General features: G+C 42.3%; 1 protein-coding gene across 4 annotated transcripts in view; it reads right to left on the bottom strand.

Moving 5' to 3' along the window:
* Positions 1 to 8,462, bottom strand: part of col8a1b (collagen, type VIII, alpha 1b) — a 22,056-nt gene extending 13,594 nt beyond the window's left edge. For 3 of the 4 annotated variants that reach the window (XM_083549704.1, XM_083549706.1, XM_083549705.1), the window contains exon 1: positions 978 to 1,129. In XM_083549704.1, the coding sequence (XP_083405830.1) occupies positions 978 to 1,118 (141 nt within the window). In that variant the 5' untranslated portion in view covers positions 1,119 to 1,129. Of the gene's footprint in view, positions 1 to 977; positions 1,130 to 8,379 lie in introns of those variants that run through there. The other variant, XM_083549707.1, reaches the window with a different exon arrangement.
* Positions 8,463 to 11,791: the final 3,329 nt, after the last annotated feature.

The raw sequence follows: 11,791 nt of genomic DNA, 5'->3' as shown, positions 1-11,791 counted from the left end.
CAAGCTCGTTTTTTTTTTTTTTTTTTTTTTTTTTTTTTTTTTTTTTATCCCAACATTTTACTAGGTTGCGGGCTAATTCTGGCTCATGCTGGAATGTCGGTGGTCTTCTCCTACAGTAGGTCTGAGCACTGAAACGGCCCTGGGTGGCTTCAGCTACAGCCTTCGTGTCTCAACACGGGGATTAAACGGGCGAAACGTTTTAAACAAAGCCAGAGGAGAAGTCTTTGCTACTGGCAGCAAAGGTCGTTCACGAGAATCTGACGAGCAGCAGGTTTCATTTACATAAAAACACGGCTTGATCAGGAACACGTGTTGTAAATGAGTCACGTCGTCTCGCTGGCTGTACGCGGAGGCCAGAAAAGCCGAGCAGTGCTCTGATCAGTGCCAGGGCCACCTCTGAGCTCAGTGTTTGGTACGTTTTTATCTTGCTTTTATTTCCGATTGGTTCTTCGGTAAATATGCTGAAACATCGTTACACCTGAGGAGGAGGTTATGATGTTCAAATGCCGCATGCTGCTTCAAGTATTGAGCCGAACCTAGAATTTCTGTTTTAACTCTAAAATTGTTTTGTGTTTCCTTTCACCAGGATTCCTTTCAACAATATTAAAACTCCAAGTTTTCACTATAGGTCAATAGCTGATGCAGATTTTGAATTAAATGATCCTATTAACTGATTCGACCCGAAGAAATCAGACCTGATATGTATTTAAAAAATAAAGAAAATAAACCCTGACAATGAATCTGACTAGAAAACAAGCCAAATCCGACAACCAGCCACCGTTGGCCTGCTTCTCAATTTCGGAATCACCTTTGTTATGAAACGCAGCAATCTGACACGCGTCTAACAGACGAAGCATTCTAAGCATCTCCGGGTTCCCATGGCTGTGTCCGTGTTACACAACCGTTTCCCAGGAGCCAAAAAATCCGACCCTTCGCTTGTGTTTTCACTTTAAAGACATGCATCAGGTTCTGCTTACCTCTCTCCTACTCTTGTTGTCCCTCACTCGATCTCTTACTCTTTTCTCTCTCTCACACACACACACACACTTTTCTTTCTTCCAATGAAGTGGAGCTGCGGCAGAGGGATGCACAAACCAAACTGTAGTTTTAAACTGCATGCAGCATGCTGGAGACTTTTATGGGCAGGTGGGAGGGATCTGGCCCATTCACAGAGAAGGAGGAGAAAAGGAGAGAGAGAGAGGAAGAAAGAGAGAGAGAGAGAGAGAGAGAGAGAGAGAGAGAGAGAGAGAGAGAGAGAGAGAGAGAGAGAGAAACAAATTACACATGGAAGAGAGAAAGAGTAACAGAAAGAAAGAGTTAATATGGAAATGAAAGCAAGTAAAAGCCTCAGATTTAAAACACAGGGTGTAACTCAGTGTCCATAAGCCTGCGTGACTGGTAAGACCCGTCACCTAGAGTCGTTCCTTCTCAGGAACAATGTGTAAAACCGCATTAACAACAATAATGCAGTACCTGCCTGCAGTCCAGAGCTGCCATGAACACTTAGCAGCAGAAAAAGAGGATCTGTCTGGGATCTGGGTCCAGCAGCTGCTTCCAATTTGCAGGCACTAACGAAAATATGAAAATACGTTTTTGTTTGTGTTGTAATGTTGCCACCTACCATGTTGCACTCTGGATCTGTTCATGCAAACGAAACATTACAGGGCCTCAAGCATCTCAGCTTCCAGCTCGCGCCGTGAAGCTCAACAGCATCCCTGGCTCGTTCAACTGATCCGACCATGTCTGTGTAAACACTGGGCCATTAACCTTTCTCCAGCACCTCCTGAAATATTAGTGCCTACTAGCTTTATTTCAGTACTTTCTGTCTTTAGCTTTTGCACTTCCCTTCCCTGTTTCAGTGATTTCCTAATATTATACAGTACATCTGGTAGAAAAAAAGGAGCTTCAATGAACGTGGAACTTCATGCTCAATTACGTCATCGGTATCTGAACATAAATAGCATCCTATGAGACTTAAACACGACACTCCATGCCCTTTTACGTTGCACCTTGCCCCAACTTATTCAGCTTCAAACACCTTCCAATAGTCTATATTTCAGTCATGCTACACCAAGCTAAACTGTCTCCTAAATACTACATTCCACCATTGTTTCTTACAATACTCTACCTCTCACAGCACGTTTCTAAACTCTGCTCAATTACTACTCATCTGCACATCTTCCCAATCACCTAATGAATATTTTCCAAACACTACTCCAACACCTATTTATCAACAACATAACACCTTCAAAACATACACCCACTCTGACTCTCCACTAACTACTCCCATCCCAACACTTTCTACACCAACTCCTACTAGGGTTACCCAAACATCTTTCCAACTTTCTTTCTCACATTACCATTATTTTAAACACCTCCCAGATGAACCCAACGACTGCTTAGATTTTCTTCAGCGTCCTCTAATACTACCAACATCTGGCCACATTAACATGATTGAACCCCACACCAGTCCTTTACTGTGCCCCGTTCACTCCCAGTACCACCACAAGTAACACAACAGCTAACACTAACAGAGACCACAACACCTTCTTTCATACACTACAGCTTTTAGTCTAAACACAACACCTTCTTTCATTCACAATGAACCTTCCAGTCCTACCTCAACACATGCTTTTATTCACAATACCTTCCAGTCCTACCCCAACACGTTTTTATTCACAACACCTTCCCACATCAACACCTGGTTTACTTTACTAAACCTTCCTACCTCAACACATGCTTTCATTCACAATACCATCCAGTCCCACCTCAACACCTGTTTTTATGAGCTATACCTTCCATTTCTACCCCAACACCTTGTTTGTTTACTAAACATTCCTACCTCAACACCTTTCATTCACAATACCTTCCAGTCCTACCTCAACACATGCTTTTATTCACAATACCTTCCGGTCCTACCTCAACACCTCCTTTCATTCACAATACCTTCCGGTCCTACCTCAACACCTCCTTTTATTCACAATACCTTCCGGTCCTACCTCAACACCTCCTTTTATTCACAATGCCTTCCAGTCCTTCCTCAACACCTTTTTTTATTCGCTATACCTTCCAATTGTACCTCAACACCTGGTTTTGTTTACTAAACCTTCCTACCTCAACACCTGCTTTTATTTACTATACCTTTCATTTCTACCTCAACACCTGCTTTTGTTCACAACACCTTCCTGCATCAACACCTGCTTCCATTCACAATACCTTCCATTTCTACCTCAACACCTGCTATCAAACACTATAACTTCTATTTCTACCTCAACACCTGCTTTCAAACACTATACCTTCCATTTGTACCTCAACACCTGCTTTCATTTTTCTACACATCCCAGTCATACATCACCACCTCCAATTTTACAGCCCTGTCCTGCCTTTACACTTTTTCATCTTTTATAATTCTCTACATCTCCCAATCTTGCCTCAACACATTCTATCCTCTGCATCTCCCAGTCCAACCCCAACACCTGCCATCATTCTCCACATTCCCAGTCTTTCTTTAAATACTAGCATAACTGAAAGTGAGCGATTTCTACACTTTAACAGGAATGCACTGTTTACCTGAAACACCCTTTAAGTGCACAATAATTTCTTGGGCAAATAGTTTTAGTTTAGTAGAGTTCCTTCCAATTTTGGAATTATTGATGTTTTCTTTCTGCACTCTCAGCATTAATGCAGGAAAAAAAAAATCATATTTGCTTCACAGTTAACTTTTACGCACAAGAATGCTAGCATTAATCAAACAAGAGAAATTAACATCTCTGGAATAACAACAAGGAAGGAAAGAGTGATCCTTGTTCACCGAATTCTTTTAGCCAGACAGAACGCAAACTGCAGCTATGTTAAGAGTTTTGCATATTTCCTGTTGTTTTATCTGAAGGCTTTAATCTAGCCACATTGGCAGGTAGCATTAGTGACTCATGCTAGCGGCCATTTGCAGAGACAGTTCTTCATTTCAAATCAGAACCAAACAGCAGTGGTTTGAGACTGTAGAAATGGATTGTTGGCTTCGTTTTCAGCTAAAGAGTGAACATTAGGTTCACCCATAAACTGCAATCGGTTTGTTTAGTTTCTGTAAGGACAGTCTCAAACTCTCAAACACAGAAGGGGAAAAAAACAGTGTTTACTTGTCTCACTGGCCTACTTCGAAGCAACTGGCCAAAACTCTGTTCATTATTAAAATACGATGTTGGACTTGCACGAAGAAAACATTCTGTTTTAGAGGCTAACATCTTAACATTAAAGCGCTGAGCGCTCGGGTAATGGTACTAATTTGTCTGTCATCGGTTGCATAGCTATAAACCACAGGGTAATAATACTATGAAATTCAGATTCCGTGCAAGCCCAGATGGGATCATCTTTGAATGTTTGTTTTAACACAAACCAGCATGAAACCATAAATGTTCTGTAAACATCGTATTAATCCGCTAACACGCTAGCACCGAAATGGTCTCTGTGCCGGAGCCGTTTACACTCATCCACGGCTCACCGTAGGGTTTTTTTTTTTTGAGAGTGTCTAATGAGCGTATCTGCCGCAAAAGCCTGGGAATGCGAAAAGCAGACGTGAGGTCATTAAGTTGAGCGAAATGGTCAGTTCGTCCCAAGTTCAGCAATTTTCATCATGTTCCAGGCGTTTCATCGGGAGATCAGGAAAAGCTCTAGAGTATTTAAATGAAGGAGGGGAAAAAAAAAAGTGGTTGTTTTGTTTTTGTCCAAGCTTGTAGGTTTATCAGATATTTTGGGGATTGTCCGACGGCAGGTATAAAGAGAAGTGAAAAAGTTTACAATCTGGTCATTTTATACATAACCGTTTAGAGTGCGCACCTGGATCATATCTCTGCTCATATTTTTGCCCTCTCTGTGTAAGGGAGCCCCCTGTTATCAGTAGTCGGAACTGCAGCTGTCGGGTTTGGCTACGACACAGGAATGTTGTCTTTCTCGGTGAGAACCTTTTATCAGCAGTATCGCGTCGCTCCCCTCAAAAATTCAGACGGCACTCTTTTCCAAAAACCTCGATGGCCATTAATGCTCAAGCTTGGGCCAGAACTAACTCAGTCTAGCCCCCCCCACACACACACACACACACACACACACACAACCAATTTTTCCTTAGCTTTGGCGATCAGAGACAGAAGGCAGGAGTCCAAGTCTGTCACACAGCCCCATTCACAATTCAGCACACAATCAGGGGCCACTGCACACAATACAGATGAATACGGAAAGTCTACATTGTGTAGAAATAAACACTTGTGTGTTCATGCAAACGGCTAGTGGACGGTGTAAGTTATACCTTTAGGGCTCTTTCTTCACTCATCTGCTCCAACTATCCCTCAACAATTACGCTTCATGGGAATACATACTGTAAATGCATGCTTGGATACACAACCGATGAACATTTCTAGCGGGGTTTTTTTTTTTGTGTTGGCATGAGCCTCAGGTAAGTTTTCGACAATCGATTTGAAAGTAGCATCCAAGGGTTTGGTCACAAATTGCTGAAACTGTTCATTTCAGGGACCAGGGAGCATGTAAAGTATTTGGTAGATGCAAGAAATGATCTTTATTCACCATGGGCACCTTGTCCAAGAACTTAACTCCATACAAAGCTCTAATTCGATCCCCAGTTCAAGCTCGGGGTCCTGTCTGTGCTTTCAGGCACCTCGGTTCTCTCGCCACCCATTTTTTATTTTATTTTTTTTCAAACCTATTTGTCCAACTGTTTTTTTTTTGTTTTTTTTTTAAAAGGAGAACAAACCCTAAGACGAGATGAAAGAAAAGTGTCACGCCAGCATTGTGAACAGTGGCTCAGGTTCAGTCCGATTCCTTCGGAAAACAAGCCAGGTTCCTCTAAACCGGCATTAAAACGGTTCGTAAAGATTTAGTCGTGCGCGCTGCAGGCCAGCAAACACACATGGGGTTTGTTCGAGTTCAAGAAGGGTTCCTCAATCACTGCCTTGTCACACGTCTCTCATACATTGCAATTGCGTGATGTCATAATGAAGAGCAGCTCGAAAACAGGATGTAGTGCTTTCGAGGGGAAAAAAATATATACATATAAACGCTTCATCTGCTCTCGATTGTAGGTTGTGGGGTGTTCAAAGGGGTGAGGGGGAGTTGCAAGCTTTAGACCTGCTGAGTTTCCTGAGCAGGTTGTTTGGACACCAAACCTGTCTTGGATTGGTTCACCAGGTGGACAGAGGAGTTAGAAATGTGATTTTATGCATATTCATTTGTTTTTTGCTCCAGAATCAGTATGCTATAGCACATCCTGAAGTGTTTTATCCAACAATAATTTGCCAACAACAAGACAAGATGATACATCATTCATTACCTCAACAACTGTCCTAAACTTCTGCCTGCTTCCATAAACATCAGCGTTAGTGTCACCTAACATGCCTTTAATTACTAATTCATATCCTACACCACCATTAAATCGTTTAGTCCATATTGTTATCTTTTATCGCCCGTCATCCTGCGAGACACTTGATAAATACAGGCTGAGACCAATCCCTCATGGACCGTCCCTTTCCAGAGTTTCCATGGCCTCACTCCACTATTAATCTTTCACCCCTGTTTACTGGCTGCTCACGCCAGGCACAGCTGGACCGCTCACTGAAAGACTTGTTTGCACGGTTGCTGAAGTTGATCTGAAGACAGATGGACCTTAGAATAACCAGGATGGCTGTAAGAGCAAATATGGAACAAAGGAGTTGAAAAAACGACAGATTTTATTCCAATGACGGTAACTTTATAGGACGAATTCTGATGTCACTATGTATTCAATGTCTTCAGAAAACAGAATTCCATTGTAGCTCCACAAAACACTTTCCCAAAATGCAATCTACAAAGTGAGTAATCTCACAAAATTTTACCTAGAATTGGAGCTTTATCTCAATCGAAATGCAAGAAACAAAACAGACATCAAACAGGTATTGGATCGGTTGTTCGCTTTTTGCACTAACGTCAACAAAGAAAGTTCCTGAAAAACAAAACTACGGCAAAATCGTACCGGCTGGCAGTTAGAGTTGGAGTTTCTTGACAGTCGAAGGTTTATTGCAGTACCGAAAATGTATTTTGTACAAATAAAACATGATTTAATGTTTTAAGTTGGAAAGGAACATTACAGGGTATATGGAGACATTGAGTCTATAGACAAATGTAAATGTTTTGCACATGGACAACTTAATCATTATTTCCCTTTAAATGTGTTTTGAAAAAATCTTGTGTAATAAATGTGAATTCTGTGTCGGAGATATTTTCATCACTAGGTCTGGACGCCAAACAATCAGGACAAAAATCTGCTCAGGTCAAGAGTTTTAGCTTGACATTTTCTCCGTCCTATTTTCAATTTTCTTTAAACCAGAAAATGACATCATTAGAAATCTCCCTGCTCCCTGTTCTGTGCTAGAACACAATGAACTTTTCTCAAAAGGAGCCTCAGCCTTCGATTTCGCCTGGAGACAAATTCGTGGAAAAATAAATTTTGCGCAGATGCAGAAAAACAGCGACGCTGCGCACATTCATGCAAAAAGATGTCACGTCTAATGTCATGTCTCGGGTCACAACTGCCACTAATCACTCACACCTGCACGGAAATGACCCAGACGATCAGACACACACACACACACACACACACACACACACAAAATCAAGTCTATGATTAAAAAAAGTATAATTTTATGACCTAAAGCTTGTTTTTATTGAATAATACCTGGTTTTGATGATGATTTTCAGTTTACCGTCTTCTACTCAATATCTACATATACACTATAAGAGCAAAAGTTTGTGGACACCTGACCATAAGATTGGCATGTGCTTCGGAGTAACACACTCCGCATTCCCCATTCACTGTTATAATAAGCTCCACTCTTCTAGGAAGATGTTCCACTATTGATTTTTGTAAACCATGTAAAGCAGATCTTTTCGGAGCTGGCTTTTGAGCACATCGGCATCGTCCTGCTGGAAAAGGTTTGCACCTCCTTGTTCAAGCGAAGGTACAATTTCATTCTAGCACATCCAGAGACGTCCGATATGAGTGTGTGCCTCCGACTTCGTGCGAACAGTTTCGAGAAGAAACACATAGGCGGTCTCAAAACATTTGATCATACTGTATAATGTGTTAACGGCCTTCTTCTAAGAACGTCTAAATTTGAGTGGAGTATCGACGTGTCTAAGAAAAATGCTCATTTCAAATTTTCCCTCTCACGACAGAGCTGTAGCTATAATGGGACTGAGTGTAGCATTCGACACAAGGGCTTCGTGTAGCAACAGTGGAAAACCTTCACCCGTCGTCACCCAGACGGCCACTAACAAGCTCCCTGACAGACCGTGTGGTTTATTATTTTTCTGCTAATCACGTCCATATTTACTCACCATCAAGCTGTCAAGGCTCCGGGAGTTTGTGGCTGCACCGAAGCGCTCGGCTGGACTCCTCTCGGCTTGTTAGTGGCCTGTTGTGCGAGACAGTAAGAGAAATGACGGGCCTGAAGGATTAAAAAAAAATAATAATTACGAAAGCTCAGAAACAGCAGCACGAGAACAAACCCAGCTGGCAGGAAGTGGGTCATTACCTGGCTGAGCAGCTTCCTGTGGTGATTTGCTTTGCCTGGAGCCAGGCCTTGTTCTGCACGGGGGCAGAGTGGTCTTTGGAAGAGGTCGTTTTTTGTCTTTGGTTACATTAATACGTGGAATGGTGTGCGTCTAACGAGATGTCGACGTTTATAGCTACGTTTTAGACTTCTGGCAGACGCTCTGCATCCAGATTGAGCGGCGAGGCAGAATATACTCCAGGCTCACAGCTGCCTGTCGATGCGGTAGCATGAAATTTTCCCATTACTTGAACCAGAAGAAGCAAACTTGTTCCAGCATGACAATGCCCCTGTGCAATGACCTGAATAAGCACAAATCTAGTGGAACATCTTGTAGTGGAGTGGACCTTAGAATAACAGTAAACGTGAAATGGTCAAAAAGCACAAACCATATATAATAGCCTATACTATATGCTGTACATATACTGTACTGATGTTTTATTGGCAGCCTCTCACAGCATCACCCCTGACACTGGAGACTCCTTCTATTAAAGTTTTTTTCTTTATCTCTTTGTATTACTAGATTTAGCTTAGCGGAATACGCGTCACGTCCATGGTACATGCCCCTGTGAACGAGCTGTTACTCTAAACAGTGCCACATCGTACCTCACGGTAGCTCCTAAATTTTATGCTCACGTGAGGCAAAAATAGTCATAAAATAATAAATTGCACGTTGTCATCTAGCGGCTCGTTAAGTTAGGTTAATTCCTATGTCAACGCTACAAGTAGCACGTTCTGTTCTCGGCGCTCGGTTTTCCGAAACGGTTCTGGGCACCGGTTCCGACATCCTGTTTTTAGCCAGGGCCAATAACAAAACCACTCCACAGAGCCGCCCGAGTCATTTTCAAGGAAAGCAGTGTGGCGCGGGGGCGCTCAGAGCTCGAGTGGGCGAAAATAAGAAAAACAGCGAGAAAGGATCGCAAATAGGCTCTCAGCGGACCATTAAATTTTAGAACTGCTGGTTCACAGGAACCTGACTGAGGTGAATGTGGGCACTGTTCGGATGAAGCGTGTGTGTAAGTGTGTGTGGGGTGAGACCTTCATTAAACCATCACGGCGTGAATTGAGTCAGGGTATGCGCATGATGTCATGGCATAACATGCGAAAGCGAACAGAAGCCCTAACCCCACACACACACACACACACACACACACACACACACACACACACACAGAGTTTAGACCTATTAGGACTTCTCTCTAGTAAAAGCAAGGATTTGTTTCGGGGTTTTTTTTTTCCGGACAAATACAATTCCTGACAGTCCTTTGAGACACTGCAGAGTGCTAATAATGGAAGAACAATATGAAAATTCCTTTTTTTTCTTAATTTTTCTGAACAAGTTCATTATTGGTTCATAATTGCTGAACGTGTTTCTGAATAGACAAGTAGGTTTTTTCCCCCCCTTACAAGAGCCATTTATATTCGCAGAACAACTGTATAAGCTGCATCAGTGCAGCTCCAGCTGTATTTGTCCAAGCTGAAATCACAGCAGGGAATAACGCACATCTTATCGAAACATGGCGAGTAATAAAGCAGTGTTTGGAAAGGGAAAGTTCTTGCTTTTTAGCCAGCGAGAGAGCGTACATTTCCTGCTGCACAAGAAACCGCAAGCTTGCCGTACACTTTCTCCAGCTCGAGAACATCTGGGCGCATTCCAAGCTTCTCCTCATCATGCGACATGAAAACGTTCAACAGAAGCGCACAGCCTTAAACATGGCTGTGTATTTTTTTTTTCCTATTCTAATATTGGCGCGATCACGGAGATCGATAGTAGATGTGTGACCGGTTTACAGGGCGATAATACATACGAAAAACCACAAATTTGCAGGAACGAGGAAGGTTAAGAAAGGAGCGCGTCCAATATTTTACAGTGCCTCCGTCGGGGATCGATTTCCTGAGGAGGCAATTTGGAGTGAAAAACATCCTGGGAATCCGTCCCCCCCCCCCCTCCCGATAATTACATGATTTATGACGAACTACCATGGCATTCATGCGGCGTGTTTATTTGGCCAGCCTGCATAGCGGGGATCCTGTTGCGCTGTGGTCAGAAAGACATGGCAGCCGCGGGCCTGTTTTGACTGCAGCTTGTCTTTCTTTTTCGAATCCGAAGATGATGTCGAGATCGCCAATGCGAACCCGAACATTACTGACTCACTGTCTGATCATTCGACGCCTGGTGGAGGCAAAACGAGGGCCAAGAATTGAACAAAATGATTGCTGCTGCTCCTTTTACAATGAGCTTTTATTTGCTTTCTCTCTCTTCCATTTCCACTTGTTGTCCTAGAGTCTGGATGTCCCGGATTCCTTGCTACAGGAATGGTGTTTGTTTTCCCAAATGTTAAAAGAAAACTAGACAAGATATGGAATGTGAGAGATGTTTAAAGACCCAAATGGTTCAATTTTAATACTGTTTTAGAACCCAAGGAATGCTAAAAATTAAAAACCGAAGGAAAGTAAAGTCCAGAAAGTGGCCTGTTTGATCAGATTTCCAGAAAATGTCAGTTATTAGAGTAACATGGGTATATCTTTTGAACTGCTTGGTTATTAATTATCTCTTATCTATCTATTTGAAAATGCTGTTTGTTTGACTCCTTGTCTTTTAAACTGTGTTAAAAAAACAGAGGAAAGACAGAGACCATAACCAATGGTCTCCAAGTCAAGAGCAAAACTGTAGCCAATGGTGCCAGAATCAAGACAAAGACAATAACTGTCCATGCCAGGAAAGAGATCACTGCCAACTGCACCCAAATTCTGATCAAAGCCAGAGCCAATGGAATCTAGGTCAAGATCAAGATGATAAACGAACACAGTCTTGAGTTAAGACCAAGATCATAGACTAAGGGAATCGAGTCAAGACTGAGACGACAGATAATGGTGTCTGAGTCAAGATCGAGACCATGGCCAATGGTGTGAGTCAAGACCGAGACCATAATTAAAACAAAGCCTGAATCAAGACTGAGACCATAACCAAATAAAGTCTGAGCCAAGACCAAGATCATAGACAATGGAAATTGAATCAAGATGGAGATACCAGCTAATGGTGTCCGAGGAAAGATGGAAACCATAACCAATGGGAATCGAATCAAAATCGAGACCATAGCTAATGGTGTCCAATGAGACCATAAACAAACAGTGTCGATTTGATGGTGAGATCATTTTCCTTACCTCACATGCAATTTCTTCTGAATGAGCTACAA

This window comes from Silurus aristotelis (assembly GCF_946808225.1).
Source record: "Silurus aristotelis genome assembly, chromosome: 9".
NCBI classification, from domain to species: domain Eukaryota; kingdom Metazoa; phylum Chordata; class Actinopteri; order Siluriformes; family Siluridae; genus Silurus; species Silurus aristotelis.
Note: the sequence above shows the minus strand (reverse complement) of the source record. Positions and strands in the feature narration are given on the sequence as shown.